Here is a 21,734-nt window from a genome sequence, read left to right as displayed (position 1 = left end):
TTTAAAATTATACAATACTAACAAAGGCCAGAGTCCCTGACTTGTCACAGGCGCAAACATAATGTGCTGTCACCATTGATCCGATTGATAAAATCCGCCGTAAAGATGTCACTTGTTCGACTGTACTTATTTCTGTGACTCCATGCATCCGACAGAAATTTTTACGATCCCCTACGATAGATATTTTAGCTGATCTGTAATTATCCATTTCCATACCTGATATATTATACACTGTGTTGTGACGTTAGATAAAAACTGACGAGGAAAGGTAACTACCGGTCACTGAAAGCTTATTTTATGTCGAGCCTAGGTGGTCGCGAGGTCTAGCGCGCCAGGCATAGTGCAAGGCAAGAAGGTGTATACATTTTTGAACAAACCGTTTGGTAAAACCACACATGTCCGCTCTGTATATCAAGTCTTGAATAAGTATTCCATGTGGTGGCAAACTTTGCCTACACATGCATCACTTACAAAAATTCTACAGTAAGGTCACCAACAATAACTATAAAATAGTATGGAATAAGACCTGAAAATGTATGAATTTAATGTCCAGTCTCCTCTTCAAAGAAAGTGGATCGTAACCCTTGGCTAGTGAAGATGGAATAAATGAAGGTCTATATAATGTTGTTTTGTGTTATGATTTCCAGATTCTGAGCTAGCCTTTCCTGTTTGGGATTTATATTTTTCATTTTTCAGTTGTTTTGAGGTGCATGGTCGACAGTTAACATACTTAAGTGCATTTCATTTAAGAAATATTTTTTTTGTTCAATGCTCTGTGATCATTTATTTATGGCTATGCATTTTATTTTTCAACATGTTCATACCGAGCGTTGGGTGTGTTGCCACAGCGAAATAAGAACATCATATTATTATAACATTCATGCAAATGTATGAAAGTAAAAAAAAACATTTCTCTTCACTAAAGTTTATTTCAATTTGCAGAATGCATAACCGAATCATGTCAAATGCTTATTACCAAAATAAGACTAAACAGTATAAGAAATAATTGACGATAAACAACGTCACGACCTAGAATCTATCAATTGAAAATTAAAATTGTCTAGTTTGTCATATTTCGAAAAAAATGTGACTGTTTAAAGCAAAGATTGACGACGCTATGGCAAAAATGAAAAAAAAAACCAGCTGTACACGAGTCATAAAGTAGAAAACGAAAAAAACAGAACCACACCAATACAATTATGAGTTCAATCAAGGTATAAAACCACTTGTTCTTGAAGTTTGGCGAACATAGGAGAATATTTTGAATACATTCTTTTTAAATTAAACAACATATACATTAGTGTGTTTTTTAGTTTTATAAAAAAAAGTATCAAGCGATGGGGTGTAAATACAAAATTATTTACCGTATTTAAAGCACAAAAGATTTTTTTTCAAGAATAACCTTGTACATAGTAATGTGTGTACCTTTAAAACGACGAACAAAAAAACCATAGCAGAGCACGTACTGTGATGCATTTGATATACAGTATACCCCTTACACCTAATAAGTTCTTTAGTAATTTTAGCAATACGTATTAAACATCCACTTTCTTTGGATAATCTAATGTATTTTTTCAACATCTGTGTAAGTTACAAACTGCAAATTTTATAAAGACGCAAGTCGTCCTGCGATTAAAGCACTGTCTCAAAAGAATAAAGAGTGAAGATAAAATCTGAGAAACTCATACATTATGACAAAAACTAGATTAGATTCAATAGTAATGAAAAGTACCAGGACTATAATTTAGTACGCCAGACGCGCGTTTCACTTCATCAGTGACGCTCAGATTAAAATAGTTGTACAGCCAAACAAGTACAAAGATGAAGAGCATTGAGGGTCCAAAATTCCAAAATGTTGTGCCAAATACGGATAAGGTAATCTATTCCTGGGATAAGAAAACTTTCAGTTTATCGAAAAATTCAAAGTTTTGTTAGGAATTTATAAAATTGACCATATAATTGATATTCATGTCAACACCGGACTACTGAGCTGGTGATACCCTCGGGGACGAAACGTTAACCAACAGATGCATCGACGAAATCTGATGTGAATGTACTGACAAGTGAATCTAGTGTTTTGAATGCCTGGTTTTATTGGTTTTTGTTCCTTCTTTTAGAAACGGGAACAATATGGACATCTCTGTCGAAGTACCTTAGTTTCACAAGATTTTAAGATCAGTTACCTGTTATTTTCTCTTTTTTCTTACTTCTATACACAGGATGTTTGGAAGAAAATAACATATACTTAAGCATTACGTTCACTTTAAATCTTAAACTTGGTCCTGCTTCCACAATACTTTTGTCATATTAAGAAGGAAATATTTTTTTTTGTCGATATCCAAAATCTGGCGTCATTGTAAACTGGGTTATCATAAAGTTTAATTCACGAAGCACTTCCTAATAATCCACTTCATAAATACCATATTCTCTTTAATTTGTATAGTTTAATAAATGATACATATTCGATCGGAAATATCATGAGTTTCCTTATTGTGATCATATAAACCTAAGTATGCAATACGTATACAATCAAACAAAAACATTTCGTTCACACTGTATGTATCAAGGTAAATTATTTTATAGATTCTTTTAGTTGTTTTATTTTACTCTATAGGGTTTTGAAACTGTTTAGAAGTTTAAAATTAATATTTTTGAATTTCTATGTCGTTAGTGATTGCCAGATTTCTATGTCTTTTTATCTTTTAACACAAGTTACATTGTGAATTTGGTTGCATTATGTATCTGGAAATATGTACATATTATAACAACTATAAAAAAATCATTTTGGTTTTTCTCAGGTCATACTTGGTTGCTTTTAAAGATTACAATTAGTAATCAAGGTACAATAAAAATAATTTTGGGTGAATAAAGTGACTTAGGAATCAACTGGTCAGGTGTTCTTTTCATAATGCTCTACCTTATGATTTACATATTTTATTCTGGGACAATTACATTAATAAGTATATCATCAAGTTTTAGTGTTTTAACTACTGATTATACATTTTCGTAACGTAGAACTATTCAAATGACTTCAGTTACTGAAGATGGGTTTTTTTTTCAAGATATAAACTGACCATATTAATATGATGAAGATACTAGAACTAGCATGCCTCATCTTAGCTCTTTCAGGTAAGATACACACTATTGAGCATTCGTTTCATACCATTTTTTAACATCTATGTGTTCGACAGATATAACCTACAAATGTTACCTTATGCTTAAGAATGCTGCCGATCAAAAGTATAGAACTGAGTATAGGCACACGTTTTTTACATAATAAATTGACTGATATTAAAACTAAAAATACAACACTAAATGCTAAAATCAATAAACTTTCTAAAACAAGCACAAAGGTATACGTCTTTACGCTACATGTAAAAGTAACACTGTATGTGCACATGACATAAAAAAGGTAGGAAAAGCATATCCATGGAATATCATTTCACACTAGAAAACTGAAAACATCACTTTATAAATGTTATGCGTTCGAAATCTTTTCTTAATTAACCTTTAATAGGTAAACTCAAAGCCACATTATTTAAAAGTCAAGACAAAATAGTTCCAAAAAAATACTAAAAGCTAAATGACAAAAAGTACTGCTTTTTTCTCAATTTTAGAGTTTGAATGTTATCGCCATAAACTCTTCTCTTTAAACTAATAGACAAAACTTTTTTCCAGATTTATTGGCTGGTGAAGTGTCCTATCATTTTAAAAATGAAACCGTCATTCTACAATGTGTACAACTGTCAGATTATCCGATTATTTGGCACGGGCCGCCAAATTTATCCTCTTATGCCATTGGAAAAGACATCAATCCGAAATTATCAAAAAAAGACAGATTGTACGTTGTACATTCTACTGACGTTTCTCATTATGATTTAAAAATTCGTAACTTTTCTATTGATGACAGGGGATTATACAAATGCATTAGTAGAGGACCAGATAGAACATTCCAAGAATTGTTTTTTGATTTGAAAATGGCAAGTACAAAAAAAAATGTAAGTTGAAAAAAATACTGCGATTTTTACCTGTCCAAACACATTGCTTATTATGTACAATCTATGTACTTTTTTTCAGTTGCTTTCTTTTTTTAAGAAAAAACAATGTTAACCTTTAGTTAACCTTTAAGGGCAATTTTATGTTGTACAGATGTTATGTAGAGCTTAAATTATATCTGCAATCCCTGCTAGAATATGTTTGAATAAAGTGTGCAAATCTTTCTTTTTTTTCACAATTGTCCTGACATTGATAATAGACAAAATCAAACCACATCTTTATTTTATTTTCCAGCAGTTTTTTTTAATTCAAATTATTACACAAGTAGGGAGAAATCAAACAGATAGTTTGAATGATTTGTACAAATGTTAATAGTCAATGGTAAATTTTCATGCATAATGTATTTTAGCAAGACGTAGTGTTAGGATGGAGTAGTCAAGTAGGTATAACGTTGACAAAATGTAATGCTTTTTTATGTTTTTGTCTTTGATTTGTTTTAATTACCATGCTAAATGTACAGCGCCTTAGAGTAACTTTTATTTTTTATATAGGGCGCTCTGTAAATTTTTATTATTAGTATTATTATAATTAATGTTAATGCTCAGACATACATGTTCCCTTAATAAAGATAATAAAGGGATAGGGCAGTGTTGTGTTTATGAACTATTCATTCTTCGTGGTATTGTACTTGACATTCGATATAATTTGTATAACTTCTGTTCGTTAACTTATGGTCGTCGTTGTCAAATTGCCATGTTTCTTCTAATACTTTACCTATAATCGGACTTGTACTTTAGAACTGTCACAATTGATACCCATGAATAAAATATTTTTCGCAGTTTCCAACAGTATATTAGAATATATGAACGTATTTGTTGCAAGTACACTCCATGCACTCTAAGTAAATAAAAAATAAATTTTGTTGATTAATATGGCGGTGTTATTTTTTACCATTTTGAAAATAATTCTGTACTGTTACCATGTTAAAAAAAAGAGATGAGCCGATATGGTATGGGCCTCCATATTTTAGAATTGATGTCATTGGTGCATAGATAAATTCAATGTTGGTCAACTTGGAAAAGCTTTCTGTTATGCAGTCCGATGGAAGTTTTCGGTTCGATTCAAGAATTCAAAACTTTTTTTTTATTGATGACGAAGGAACATACGAGTCCTTCCGACATGGGTCACAAGATGCAGAAAAAAAAATACTTCAATCTCAAAATAGCAAGTTTATCGTTTTTCATTTTTTCAATCATTTTTTTCAAGAACAATAATTGCAAGTAACAACTTATAATTCAAAATGAGAGATTGTTGATTAAAAACATTATAAAATTCTAGAATAATCTCCATGTGAAGTTTTTGTGTCTTATTTGAAGATGTATTCTTTAGGTTTGCATATCACACATCTATATAGTCTTGTTTTGCTCCCTGTATATTAATTATAGAATATATCTAAACTGTAATCAAGAGATGCATAAACATTTTATTAATATAGAAAATAAATTTCGAAAAAGTATTACTTTGATCAAGCACAATTGGTATGTATGCTTCTTAAGTAACATGTACATATATCTGATTCAATTGAATATTGTAGAAGCTCCACTCAACTTAACAATAGAAACAGAAGATTCGAATCACATTGTGTATGGGTATTTGAATAATCTTTTCAACCTGACATGTACCGTCATTCAAGGGATTCCTAAAGGAAAACTATTGTGGATAGTCAACAATAGAACTCTTGCAGAAACAGGAACATTGTCATTAGTTCTCTCGTTTAAACCATTACAACAAGACCACTTAAAACAATTCACATGTGCTGCAATCAGTAATTTTACCGAGTTTGAGCTGCAGCGCTCTGTCCAGTTGTTTGTCTACAGTAAGTGTTTTCTATTATATAGCAAAGGTATATATTTTCTATTAGGTGTTTTTGGCAGTTGAAAAGTAAATAATAAATGTCATATTTTTACATGTTAGTAGTTCGTCATAAACTATAACGACAATAAATCATTGTTTCAGTATTTTAATGCAGAATACAAAAAAAATCACATAATCAGTAGTTTTTGAAAGTATCAAACGCATACGGGTCTGTGAAATATTTTTTGAAATTTTCTGTTAATTTATTCTAAACAGACTACGAAACATTTATTCATAAAGGATTAGGAAAAGTTGAGACTTTTTATGTATGCCAAGTGTGATCAGATAACTTAGACCTTATTCAGTACTTCATTCTACGGAATCACTTTTAAGAAATGTTATTTCAGATAAAATCTTTGAATCCCCAAAAAATGTGTACAATGCTTTTTTTTTTATTGATTACATTTTGTTTCTGTCGTAAATTTAGTGGTAAATGTTATATTTCAGTTTTTATTTAGTTTAACAATATGTAAAATAATGTGTTTTTTAGTCGCTGAAAGGAGGCAAGTTATAAGCATTTAAATTATGTGCATAATTGATAAACATTGTTCCTACGCATTTAAGTAGAAAAGGGATATTATTTATATTATCCAAAACAAATAGTGTATCAAATGATATAAATCATAACTGTATCTTTGAAGTGCAACCAAATGTTTGGATTTCACCGAATCACAATGCTGTTATACTAGATGAGGGAGAAGATGTGACACTATACTGCAACTACAGTTCGAACCACAATATCACAGATTTGAATTGGAACAGATTGCTGCCAATGAACAATCAGCTTAAGACTTCTCAATCATCGCCAGATCTAGTTATAAGAAACATTCAAAAAAGAAATGCAGGGCAATATATCTGTACAGTATCAAACATGGCTGGGAATGGTTCTGACAACATAACAATTGTAGTCAACTGTAAGTTTGCTGAAAGTTATCCTTGTTGATATGGATCTTCCCCGGAACATACATGTGAATATTTTGTTGAGCGACATTCCTATTCGTCCATATTATTAGGAGCATCTCCCGTAATCATATTTGATAGTATTACACATATCTGCTTCACAGTTGCTCTAAAAAAAACAGAAAATTACAAACCACTAGGCTGTTATGTTGTTTCGTACTAAATATATCTGTGTCCATGTTTTGTTCTTTATACTCGTGGTTTTTTTTTTTAATTTAGACTATTACTCATTTAATGTATAAGATATATGATATACAAATTCCTTTATTGAAGATAATGATGATCCCTTATAGAAACATTCGTTCATCATGTATTTGATGAATAACACAAATGATAAACTAAGTTAACTAGTAGGAATACCGTAAATATCGTAGTTACGATATGGTAAATAAGATATGAAATACGGTCAATCCGCCGTTTTCAAAAACATTTAGTTTATTGGCGTACTTTTGTTTCTTCCGTTTTCATCTCTTTCCATATAAATGTGCATACTTTTTGATATCCTAGCGCCCCTAAAGGCTCCTCAACACATTATGGCTGTTGCATTTAGTGATCGAATAATAGTTCAATGGACATCTGACCTTGATATTGGATTACAAGAAACTTTTGTCGTAGAATACCGCCAACATATTGAAACTTCATGGAGTCAAGTGTCTGTTGAAGATAAATATACAGCTGTGCTAAGTAGGTTAGTTGCAGACACAGTTTACCTCATACGAGTATATTCCAGAACTGCATCCCGTAAAAGTTACAGAACAAAGAACATCATAGTCAAAACAGGTAATGTAGAAGTGTACTAAATATATATATATAAGAATTGATCAGTGGGTTATTAATATAAAGTTTATACATTTTCCAATCAATCCTTCTTTTAATGCACGTTCTAATCGTTGACTTGACTCGATATTCAAATTTTTTCCTACACCTCAATTTTTCAATAATGAAAATTATGCGAATGCTTATATTTAAGAACAATAACTTTTATAGACATTATTATCAGAATGACCAATTTGATGCATTAAAAAGTAAAATCACAAAAATACTGAACTCTGAAGAAAAATTCAAAAAGGAAAGTCCATAATCAAATGACAAAATCAAAAGCGCAAACCCATCAAACAAATTGATAACTACTGTCATATTACTGCCTTAGTACAAGCATTTTCTTATGTACACAATTATGGGATTGAACCTGGTTTTATAGATTAGTTTAAAATTATGTTAGTCGTGATCGTCTAACTTGATTTACTTTAATCGTATACGTTAACACACAGTAAAATAAGTCACACAGTTTGAAACCTATATGTCATATTATTCGTAATGCACAATTAAGATTGTTGTATTATTAATTCATGCATGCAAATGTTTTGGATACACCATAGCGTTTGTAAATAGTGTACCACAATGACAAAATTCATGTGGCATGTAAATAATGATACGGATCATTATTTTCAGAAAGGGAACTTTCTGTTGTTCAGACGTTTGCAATTGCAAATCAACGTACAACATAAACCAATGACATAAAGCAATACGTTATATCAAGTTAAAACATTAAAAAGAACTGCTTGACTTGAACAACCACAACAACACCAACAACAACGACGAATAATGACAAAGAGCAATCAAAGTCTAAACCATTGTATCAATTAAATTGGTTAGTGAAAAATAATATTACATTATAAATTACCAAAGGTAATCAGAAAGACAAAAAAATGTTGTTTGCATTACAGAAAAACAACAATTAATTGGTATTGTATTTCCACTGGAATTCGCTATAATAATTGGAGGCGTGCTAATAATACCGTACCTGTGTTTTTTTGGAATGAAAGGTAAACACATATACGAGATATTAGTAATTACCTTTCATAACCGTTATAATAATGAATTACAAATGAAATAATTATGAAAATGAAGAATTATACTATCCCTTTGTCGGCACATGCTCGCCATGTATAAAAATCTTCATCAATAATGAACAGAGTCAACGGATAAGATTTGCACTCACCTCTTTAGGTTGCATTTCTGTAAATATTGACAATGCAATTTCCCATAGGAACTCCTTTTACGGCTAAAACTGTACCACTTTTACTATGAAGTTTTGAAAAAAATCTTATCCTAGAATTGAAAGTTCATTTGCACCACAATTTTTTTCAAAGGTCAAAATATAGGGCTGTGCGGCATATTTTCAACGTTTATATGCCCCGAACTTCTCAGAGTTGAAACTTACACTAATTTTCTTAACTACCCCTACCTCGAATGAAAGGTTACCACAGATTTCAATGTAAACAATATGCACGTGTTTATTTACTGGTAACATTCCCCAGTTCTGTCTCTGCGATATGGAACACAGAGAGCATAACTGGGAACCAGTATGTAAACAAAATTAATTTTCTATGAATATTCTATTTCTCCCCAAAAGAGGCGTGTTGTCAGAAACAGCTGTATTTACAAAGTGCAACCTATACAGACATTTATTCAAATAGAAAACTCTCTAAAATCAGTTTTTCTCACATTATGACTCATTTATCAGAATTATAGTCTTAAAGAAATCACTGTGTATACTCTAAGTTTTTCTTTACTATACATTTTATACCCCCTCCCCTGTTGCAATTTTTTAAAGAATTTGAAAACAAGACTTTAATTATTGCCAGCTTACCCTATTTACATATTTTCTGATAAAAAATGCCTAGAACCTGTTAAAAACTGTTTTGATAACATATTGAAAGCATATCAGAATATTATAAATGTAATGTTTAGCAGTCAATCATCACAACATTCAAGATTATATAAAGTATCCAATCCAGCCTCTGTCTCCAGTCCACATCTTACTGTATGCCTATTTGTCAATTAAAGAACATATTTTCTGCCTCAAATGGTCAATTTAGAATTCTTGTCACAACAGTATCATCTGTAACCATATATCTGACACAATTTAGCTACTATATATACTAGAAGTGTTCAAACAAAGCCATATTTGCAATAGTTGTATGTATGCAGATACCAGTCTGAGATATAAATTCACTTAAAATGTTGTAGAGATGACTGCTAACATCTGATTTTTGCATAACTTCCAAACATAGTTATTGTTTCTATATCAAGAACTTTAAAATCAGAAAATCATAGCATTTACAAGTTAAATTATTTGTTTTATGACCCAGGGGGTAGGCAATTTTCTATGTTTTTTGCCCCTTGGGCCTCAAATTTCCTAAATCAATCTGCTGTTTCTAGCAATTTGAAATATTTAGTACATATTCAGGATAGAACACACTATTGTAAGTTTTCTTGAGATATTTTTGTTTTTCTAGCTTGTATGTGTTATGCCGTGGTGACAAAAAAGAAGAATTAGGTGTTGCGGCTTAATTTTGGGTTATCGAAAGGACACAAATACTCCATAAATAATATTCAGGAAGGATCTATGAGTTTCAATGACTGCGAAGAGTAAATAAAGCACTTTTTAACAATTTAACTTACAAATATGCAAATGTTATGAATTAATTTTGTATCCAGGACTTTTAAGTAAACTATGCATACTGTAAACTGTGAATTTATGCTGAGTCATCATATCTAAGGCCCAGGATTCTATTAATCTTCATTAAATATTTATAAAACTTCATATTTGAGTTAATTTCTTTAAAATCTGTGAAATAAAGCAAATTAGGTTAAATTCTGAATGTTCCCCTTTTTCACCCTATATAGGTTGCATTTCTGTAAATATTGACAATGCAATTTCCCATAGGAACTCCTTTTACGGCTAAAACTGTACCACTTTTACTATGAAGTTTTGAAAAAAATCTTATCCTAGAATTGAAAGTTCATTTGCACCACAATTTTTTTCAAAGGTCAAAATATAGTGCTGTGCGGCATATTTTCAACGTTTATATGCCCCGAACTTCTCAGAGTTGAAACTTACACTAATTTTCTTAACTACCCCTACCTCGAATGAAAGGTTACCACAGATTTCAATGTAAACAATATGCACGTGTTTATTTAATGGTAACATTCCCCAGTTCTGTCTCTGCGATATGGAACACAGAGAGCATAACTGGGAACCAGTATGTAAACAAAATTAATTTTCTATGAATATTCTATTTCTCCCCAAAAGAGGCGTGTTGTCAGAAACAGCTGTATTTACAAAGTGCAACCTTTAGTATTGACATGTAGTTGGCCACGGTAGATAAGCTACATAAAAGAGAGACGAAAGATACCAAAAGGACAGTCAAACTACATAAACTTCGCGACCACCGAGTTCCAAAATCCATGATTAAAGAATGTCATACAGACAAAATATACTAAATCCATAGAAAAAGGGTTGTGTACTTCAATACAACGTGTGATGACAGTTTATACACTTGTGTCGTTAAAGTTACTTTCCAGATGGGTTTACGGCCTCGGGTGATTGATTCAATAAAAAAGCTTGTCTTTTCTTTCTTAATTAAAACACAAAATACCAGTACCTGATTCTTTTCAGAAGTGAATTGTGCTCTTACTAGTCACATGTTTGTTTTAAATAGAAAGGCTATATTATCGTATTAAATTGCTTTCATACGAGATGGGTTACATCATATGGCGTTCCATTTCAACATTTGCCCGAATCAAATAAATCGTCTTTCCGCAAGAAAAATGGCTTGATCGCCTTTTGAAAACACTACAACATGTAACAAAAACCGCCAGAAGCTATGAAAAAAAGGTGGAAATCACCAAGAACGTAATGAAAAAAAAATCAATTTAATATTGATCGTTTATATCTAAATTATTGGTAAATGCATTTTGACAGCATTCTAAAATCGTCATAATCACATGTGTATATTGCTACTAAATCGTTTGACGGTAAGATATAAACAGTATGTGTGTTTAATTTTAAAGCAACCACTTTAACGGATTATATAATTTCTAAATATCGGGAATAAATTATTTTACAAAGCCAAATGCAAAGAGTTGTCTACAAACTCAATCTGAAACACTGTTCATTATTATGCTTTGCAAAAGATAACCGTAATACTTGGTTGTCTAAAACAGAAATATTTGATATACAATATAACATAAATATCACCAAACCTGGCAGTTGTTCATGTTCATTCCAAAATGAAAATAGCTTGTAATTGATGCACCATTCTCAACTGACGTTTATTTTGTTTTCTATTTAATGTAGGTTCATTTGTATGCTTTGGAGTTGAGTGTGACGTCAGTTTGGTTAAAATTATAAATTATTGTTCAGGGGAAAGCTGAAACCCGACTATTGTAGCAGGATTTTTTCCGCTTTATTGAAGAACCATTTGTTGCCTTGCGTTTTTAGGTTCGGTAAAACGCTAGGTGTGGCCTTTATGAAGTTGGTTTAATTAAGGAATGACTGTAATATTTTTTCTGTCTATGAAAAATTACATAAATAATTTGGTGCACACTGAATAATGCGCGTAGCGGGTTATTTAACAGTGTGCACCACAATTTGTATGTTATTTCGAATAGACAGAAAAAATATTACAGTCATTTCTTATAATTTAATTCTAAATTCCATGTTAAACCGTAGAAAACCATGAAAAAACGTTGATGACGTCACGGTCATATGACTGAATTATGTCTATGGGCTCATAACAAAATAACGTCAGCCAATCAGGAGACATCGGAAATTAAATTATATATAAATAAATGGGGAATGTGTCAAAAGGACACAGATCCCCCCGATTGCATACAAAGTTGTAAAGTGCCAAACTGTAAAAGTGACGCTACCCAAATTTGAACTTGATTTGAGTTTTGTGGAAATAAATATTGTGTATACGTTTCATAACAGGTAGTTGAGGTAAACTTAAGTTAGAGAAGTCAACATAAATAAAAAATGCAGCATTTTTTCCATTTATAAATGCGCATAATTCTAAAAGTATAAATGACGCCAACAAAAATCAAACTGTATCTGTGTCTTGTGGTAATAAGCATTGTGTATAATTTTCCATACATTAAGTTCAGTCAAACTAAAGTAAAAGAACGGAAACCAATTTTGGGACGTTCGTATAGACGGACAAGGGTAAAACGTTATGCCAAATCCGCTACGACGTCGAAAGGGCTTACACAACTAGTATATAATCTATCTGGTTAATCATATTGATTTCTGCTTAATATAAATTCTTAATGTTCCGAATACACGTTTCATACAGCTTTCAAGAACAGACAGAAGTTTTGCAGAAATAATGAAAGGTAAAGATTTCTTTCTCGAAATAAATTTCCACGGTCGTATTTTTTTTTTAAACAGCATGATATTATTTGGCTAATATTATAGACCAGATTTAAAGTATTTACACACAGACAGGCATATATTACACCTTAGAAGTACCTTATGATAAAATATTTGTCTGAAATAATTGCGAATAAATAAAAATAATTGAAAGGTACAATATTAACTGGGCAAAAAGCTGTACCTAATTACATTTCATATTATAAAGTTGACAAAAATTGTACAGTTAGTAAACCAAACTTATCAGTAAAACACTTTTATAATTAATGGTGCCAGACGGGTGTTTCGAAAAATTGGAAACTTTCTAGTGTAACAGTTAGGAAATACTGTAACTTATACTTTACGAGCATCGATAACATATCATATAACTGCATGTAATCTCTTAATGTATATTTTTAAACAGGGTACATGCAGCTCATGATGAAACATCTGTACACCCAGTTCGCGCTCATTACGATGAAATTGACAGCATGTATTATAATCCAATTAACGAAACCATATCTCCTCAGAACATCAGAAGCAACACACAACGTAAACCTTCAACCGGTATTGAAAATTTTAAAAACAGTGAAACTAATAACAGATTCAGTGATACTTTTATCGACCATCAGCTTGAATCGAGTCATGAGAATAACTCTCCAGGGTCATCATCAGACGAATCCTACCTCGTTCCTTGTACAAAGTATATTGATTTCGATCTTCAGAAGTTATCTGATAACCGGGATGTAAACATGAGTAACGACGAACCAGAAATACCCAATGTAGAATCGTCTATTTCAAGTAACAATAGCGAAACAAATACTAAAAGTATTCAGAGATACGAATCATTAAAAGCGTCTGATATTAATGAGCATTGTTACACACATTACAATGATATCGGAGTCTGACAAAGTAATTTGTCAATCTGCATGAAATGATTCCATACTATAAGATGACTATACTTCAGTTGTGAAAAAGGGATCTTCTTTTGTACACAGATGTACATTAACCAATTTTGATTAAACTTAAATCAAAAATCGACCTTAGAAAACTATTTTAGTTATACTATTCAGAATAATTTGATAATTTTATTGTGGAGAAGGTTTAAGAGTTTTCATCAATGTCCTCGCTTATGATTAATTCGTGTCCACAGTTATAAACGTTCATTTTATTCATACATTATTTCTACACAGAAATGTAGCATTTAAAAATTTAATACTACATTGCTTTTTAAAATCATTTAAATGTGTATTGCAATCAATTGAAAAAAATGAAAAGGGAGTGGGGGAGAAATGAAATGAAATTACTCTTTACTAACAATTTTTGTTTGATTCCTTAAAATATGAAGACATCTTCAGTCATCAAACTATGTTTTATACTAATACTACATGTAAACGTAACATCTTGTTTTTAAATCTGATTTATTCTTATATTAGACATTTTTGTTGAACCATCTTAATTGTAGACATCTAACTTTGTATTTTGTACATGTTGTTTTTTTATTTAAGAATTGAATGCTTCTTTTTGTAACTTTATTGGGGTGTAAAAGCGTTGACCGAAGTACATTTTGTATGAAGCGCGGAAGCGCTTCATTCTACAAATGTACGCACGTTCAACGCTTTTACAACCCTATGAAGTTACAAAAAGAAGCATTCAATACTTATAATTACATTTTTTCGCTATGATCATGAAAGCACAAATTTAATATTTCTTTTAATTAATTCACCTGTGCACTTTTTTGTGCAACCACGCGTTATCATGAATGATAAATTTTATTGAGTGATGCAATTGCTTCAGGAATAACACGTGATGTGCCGTTAGCCAATCAGAATAAAGTATTATAATGAAACATACATCCAATGTAATTATATCGATGTATTATGTTTAATGAATGAAACAAACAACCATAAATGTGAATATCATTACTAATGTTAACGAAGCCGTGATAGAGTTCCTGTATTCAATGTTGTACAGATTTTAATAAATGATATATATGAATAAAAATAAATTTGAGCGTCACGCTGAAATTTTTACGTTTGATATTCATTGGAAAGGTTTCCGTCATTCGAATTAATTTATTTTCGCTCGTTGAACAGTTATTTTATACCGTTGTGAGTAGGGGAGACCCTACTATATAGGTTCATGGCTTGTCTTTATTCTTGTTATGCTTCGTCCCTACCAAGTTCATAATTTTAGTGTGACTGTAATATTTGGAACGGTAATTCCAGGGCAAACCAATTAACATTTCGTTCTAAATATGTATGACAATCTTGTTCAGATGGTTTTGGAACATCATGACGAATTGCTTATAACATTAGAAATGGTTAGCTACATCTACAAAAAAGCCACATGTCTGGACATTGTCCGTTAACGCCAATGACGTTTTTCCCCAATTTTTCCATTATATAGACAAATATTTTACACTTGTATTGAAAGTGCTTGCCAGAACAACAGAAAATTGAAAGTATACATACACATTATAAATAAAATCAGTGATAAAATAGAATTATCATACGTAAATGAATACATTTATATGAGCCAGTCCATGCGAAAAGGTACAAAAAGTCCTTTTGGTAAACTTTACAGGACACGTTAGCAAAGTTTGTTATAGTATTTTTGAAAAACGATTTTATCCGAAAAAATTACATTAATGTAAACATTCATAAGATTGTCAATTCTATCCCGAATTTGTCAACTAAAACAGAAAAACACGTAGAAATATCTGAATTTTTGGTATTTGAGCAAGTGTAAAATCATTTGTTCCCCGGACTAATGCTATACCGACCAGAAACTATAAAAGTTTATGACACTACAGAGACAAAAGTCAATAATTTCCGTCAGTTCTACAGGTTTAAAGAAAGTAAGACAACATTAAAACATGAAGGAGAATACAAAAACTATGACATCTTGTGTTATAGAAATTGAAATTTAACTTAACTTAAGTTAAGTTAAGTTAAGTTAAGTTAAGTTAAGTTATTTAATATTATATAAATCAACCTTAGTTGCACGGGATTCGAACCGTTGCCCGGTTCGATTGCATTGATTAAGTTAAGTTATTTAATATTATATAAATCAACCTTAGTTGCACGGGATTCGAACCGTTGCCCGGTTCGATTGCATTGATATCCGCATCGTAAGCGAGAGCCTTATCCCCACTGCTACCGGGATTAAGTTAAGTTAAGTTATTTAATATTATATAAATCAACCTTAGTTGCACGGGATTCGAACCGTTGCCCGGTTCGATTGCATTGATATCCGCATTGTAAGCGAGAGCCTTATTCCCACTGCTTCCGGGGTTAACATTATCAATTGGCAAATCAAGCCATTAAAACTGTACTTTGAAAATGATTGAAATATATGAAATAATTCACTAAAAATCCTGATAAAACTAAAGAGGGGGGGGGGTCTCAACACTCGCAGGTGCGTGTAGCTCACAGCTTGATGATATGAGGGAAAGTAATTGTGTTTTATAAATCACAAGTCTGCTACCAATAATTTTTAGAATTTCGTAAATTTTTCGTTTTTGTACCTTTTCGCATGGACTGGCTCATATGTCATACGGCCAAACGGAGACATCAAGTCCTAAAAAAGGGCAAAATATACAAGAGAGACAGTCAAACTCATACATAAAAAATAAACAGTCAACGCCATGGCTAACAAAGAAAAAGACAAACGGACTAATAATAGAACACAAGACACAACATAAAAAACTAAAGACTACGCAACACGAACTCCACCAAAAAGTTTGATTGGAGGTACTCAGAAAGGAAAGCAGATCATGGTTGGATGGTGTTTTGTTTTTTCTTGACTTTTTTTAAATAAATGTAAAACAAAAAAAACTAAAGATGATTTTTTATCTTTTTATTCAAAACATAATATAAAAACACTGCTGAAGCAAAATCAATCTGACCTTTATCGTCCAAATCAATATTAACAAAGAAAAACTTAGCAAAATATATACAATGAAATCAAAAATTAAAAAAAGAAATCTCAATTTTCTCGATTTCGACGTTACAACTTTAAATGACTCCGATACACATTTTGATAAGACATATATCTCTTCAGTGATGTTTGGAACCGAAATATTTAAAAATCCAACCTACAAACACTTGTAAAAGTTGACGAGATAGCCAAAACAAAAAATGCAATGTAATGGATCAGATGCAGTTATCCGATTTGAGAAGTCATTTCAGAATCAATTTATTCATCGTAGTTTTTTCTTTATATTCCATTTGTTAATAATTTGATATATTGTCCACTTAATTGCTATAATAATTATTCTTTATTCTTTATAGTTCATTCGTTAATTATGTGTAATATTGTCCACTTTTAAAGTGTTACTTTAAATGGTTCATTTGTTATATTTCAAATGTATCAGTCAATTATTCATTTACCTATCGTTTAATTCTATATTTATGTATCATTACTTTCACAGTGGGTAAGGTTGTCCTGCGAGAGAACGTTTTGTGCTGGTGATTTGGTCCTGTCAGGTGTTAGTGGGTCCTGATTCTGTGCTGGTGGGTTTGTTTACATTGTATCAGAACGGCAATAAAACAACCGTTTTGTTGCTTAATTTTTCTCTGATACGTCATTAGTACCATTCAAAGAATATAACAACAATTTTTTATTGCAAAAGTCGTGGAAGTTCGCCAAACAAAATTGTCCTGACGATGTGCTGGTGATTAGAAAAACGGTCCTGGTTCTGTGCTCCTATGTCCTGGTTCTGTGCCTTTAAGTTTTAGTTAAAAGTGGCATATATTCATGATCATTGATGCTTAACTGTTATTGCTAATTAACTGGTATCTGCTTTCTTGAAATTGCCATTGTTGTGAATCTGTTTACTGTTATTATGAGAGAAAAACATACCCCTATTTTTTTAATTTTTTTAAAAACTAACTGTAATCTTATTTCTTGACCTGTTAATGGAACCCCTCTTACCTCTATTAAGATAAGAAAATATGTTTACGATTTTCGGGATTACGGTCTTTTTGCATGATCACCAAAATACGTTGTAATTTATACAATACTTATATAAAGAAGTCTCAAGATGATGTTGTATGTTTGTTAATGGACAAATTCCCATAACAAACCAAAGGAAGTTTGTGTTAACAACCATACGTCATAGTACGACCTTCAACAATAACCCATAAAATGAAACTGTTTTAGAAAGGTTTTGCATAAAAATGGAACAAAGGACATTTGAATCTTTGTGAACCATTTAATGCTGACTATAAGAATGACAATAGTATTGCGTTTTGTTTTTTTGTTGGTTTTTTTTTGGGGGGGGGGGGGATAAGTTAGAACGAGGTCACAGTGAAAGTTTTAAGCCTGGATTAGTTTCCCGTAAGATTTAAATGTTGTATTTTAAAAGAAAAATGTGTCTTATAGCTATTAAGAATCACTTGCTGTATCTGTAAGTTTTTTTCAACCTATTTTTTTTTTGTCTGAACGGTTGTCAGGTATTTTTTTTCGAAAGTTCGATAGAACACTAAAACAAATTCACTATTTATGGATGGGCAAACTAGAATTTTTCAGAGAATGAAGACGAGATAACCTAGAGAACACTAACAGAAATACGATTTCTTAGCTTTTTCATTTCAAATTTCCATAATTAATACTTTTGATACAGAATTAAGGGGGCGGAAGTGAACAATGTGTCCTATTTTCTATATTTAAATATTTTTATGAATGAAAATCAAATGTGCCTTAACTCTAATTGAAAATGAGTAAACGGAAAAAATACAAGAAATACACTATTATTTGAATATTGGTTATATCACTAACTAAGCTTTTAAGTTGTGTGTGTCAAACACACTTTCTCTGCAGTAATGACTCGTTACTAAGATATTTCACTTTACCCAATTTTGTTCTTCATTTTTTGCTATTGTGAATTCTTAGTATTATTATATTAAAAAGTAGCCGTAATTTATATTAAAAAAACTGAATCTAAAGCCAGATAAGGACTTGAAGGTAAAATGCGTACTCGACTGTCTGTAATTGACCATTTATAGACTCCTCCCAAATAAAAACAAACCGGGGTTGGGGAGGGGGGTTCAGATGCAAATTAAGTACTTGATCAATATTTTATCTTTTCGTGCATGGTTTATGACCTCTCCTGTGGCCTGTTAATTACTAAATGTGCAAACTGCAATGGTCTCAAAACAGCACAGACAATGAATAAAAGAGATGGACCATTTTGTACATATATCAAGGGGAAACTTCTTCCAAAGCTTTATTATTTATAGTTTATTATTGTATTACGAAGCAAAAGAGAATTTGGTGAAAATAAAACCACTATTATTATAGAAAATTCACAGACTTTTGTACAGAGATTTTTGTTATGTTTAGCATGGAATCAACACAAGGGTACATTATCCTTTTAAAATATATTTAAAGGTATTTGCAAGACAACTACCGTTTACTTTGTTAATTGTACCTTAAATTTTAAAAAATAAAATATCTCGTAGTGTAGCGTTGTCGTTTTTGTATGGATTCGTGTTTGTCGATGTGTTATTTTGGTAGCGTAAATTACGTAAAATCCATATTCAAATGGCACAAAGAAAACAAACCACAACACAAAGTTTCAAATCAAATCACTATGTAATCTGTTAAATGTATATCAGTTTGACATAATAAAACAGTTGAACAATAATCCTAATTCACTAAAACAATATTACTCTCAGCACTTCTAACTAACAATATCAATTCTATCGCTTCCTATATTATCACACTCTCTGATCTCTCTTGCATCCCCTAATATACATAAATACTGGCGGTACCCCGACGGTTCCAAAAATGGGGTACCGGGCGGTTCTAAAGATACCGGGCGATACCTCAACGGTTCTAAAGATTGGCTACCGGGCGGTAACTTGACAGTTTTAAAGATGGGGTTACCGAGCGGTACCCCGACGGTTCCAAAGATGGGGTATCGGGCGGTTCTTAAGATACCGGGCGGTGAATTTAAATGATATAGAAACCGTTCAAATAAATAAAAATACCGGGCATTGCCCTAGAGAAATGTAATTTAACCCAAACATATTAATAAAAAGATATCTTACATAATAATAATTATACAGTCAAACTAAAATCGCTACAATCCCCCCAACTAGCAATTGAAATTCCTATTTCAATGTCGTATTAAACAAAAGTAGTCTACTCACTGTAGAATTACATATATATCCAAAAACACAATTATCGATTGGTTTAAAAATAGATTTAACTGACCTATACGTACACACTCTAAATATAGTCCAACTCAGGTTAATGTTTACGTACACACGCATACCAGTTAATAAAGTTCTATGTTTCTTCGCACTTTGCTGATTGTTTTTGCTTTAAATGTTCGTTTATTTCTTTAGTTACAGCATCCACAACAATAGTTATGTTAATATCATCCGGGTTTACATTATTAGAATATTCGATCGAAGTATCTCTGTTTACTACTGTCCGGCCATCCGTTAGATTTACGGTGGTTGTTTCCAGTTTTAGAATTATTGTTTGCTTATTACTGTCAATGATATTATTGCTATTATTGTTTTCATCCGGTTTAACTGTTTCACTCTTTTTGTCACTGCCATTTTCAACATGTTCCGACTCTTCAAATTCCTGTTCAGTTATAAACTCATCCAATGAAATATCCTCCAAGAAATCGGGCATTTCACCGAATGTCGGTCCCTCCACGGTTGGTGTATCATTAAGCATTGGTCCTTCTTCTGACAAATGTTCATGAACATTAAAGCTGCTTTCGTTCTGTATGGTCACTTTTAGAGTGTCACTGTTGTGAGTGTCCTTGTGAAATTTCCTATTATGTCTTCTCAAATGGCTCTTTCTGCTAAAAGTTTTATGACATATCAAACATTGAATTCTTTCTGTGTTATAATTTGCGGAGTGCACTTCTTTAATGTGTCTTTTGTATGATTTGTTACTGCAGTACAATTTGAAACAATGTTCACACATAATCCTTTTTTCTGTCACCTTTCTATCCATTGTTAATAAAATATTTGTGTATATAAATTTTGCGTATTGCCTTATCGATAACGCAAAGGTATTCTGACCATTCTCCCGCGCTTTGTCGTGATTATAGATGGTGTCACTGGTTTTGAACGGTTCCCGGTACCGTCCGGGGGTTCCGGGGGTACCGGGGGTTCCGGGTGTATGAGGGGTTCCGGGGGTTCCAATGTTTTATTTAAAGAACCGTTTGGGGGTTCCAATGTTATATCTGGGTAACTTTCCGTCGGTTCCAATGCTTTATACACACAATTTTCCGGCGGTTCCAATGTTTAATCTGTTTGATACTCATCGGATTGTATGAGGGTCGGCTCGGTGTCATGCGTATTTCCCAATGCACCATTACCCCGTAGTTCATGTTCACTGTCGAAATAATTTATTAATGGTGGTTGTGCGTTTAAGATGGTCTTTTCTGGTTTAAACCACGAAACAGACTTCACTCCTGTATGCTTTTTCAAATTATCTGCATGCACAACCACATTAGGCGAATTCTTTGAATGTTTAATTTTAAACAGGACATCCGTTAATTTTTCTATAATTACCCATGGGCCAGTCCAGTTTCTGTACAACTTTTTCTTTCCACCTTTCACTACGTGAGGCTGCCATCTCCTTACCAAATCGCCATTAGCATAATTTATTTCTTTCACATTTCTGTCAT

The 21,734-nt window shown here is 31.9% G+C and overlaps 1 protein-coding gene across 1 annotated transcript; it reads right to left on the bottom strand.

Annotated features, from left to right (window-relative positions):
* Positions 1-20,368: 20,368 nt before the first annotated feature.
* On the bottom strand, positions 20,369-21,055 carry LOC139526755 (uncharacterized). The gene has a single exon (XM_071321921.1). The coding sequence runs from the start codon at positions 21,053-21,055 to the stop codon at positions 20,369-20,371; it is 687 nt and encodes a 228-aa protein (XP_071178022.1).
* Between the last annotated feature and the right edge of the window lie 679 nt (positions 21,056-21,734).

This window comes from Mytilus edulis, chromosome 6 (assembly GCF_963676685.1).
Source record: "Mytilus edulis chromosome 6, xbMytEdul2.2, whole genome shotgun sequence".
Taxonomy (NCBI): domain Eukaryota; kingdom Metazoa; phylum Mollusca; class Bivalvia; order Mytilida; family Mytilidae; genus Mytilus; species Mytilus edulis.
This window is presented reverse-complemented; position numbering and strand designations above follow the sequence as displayed.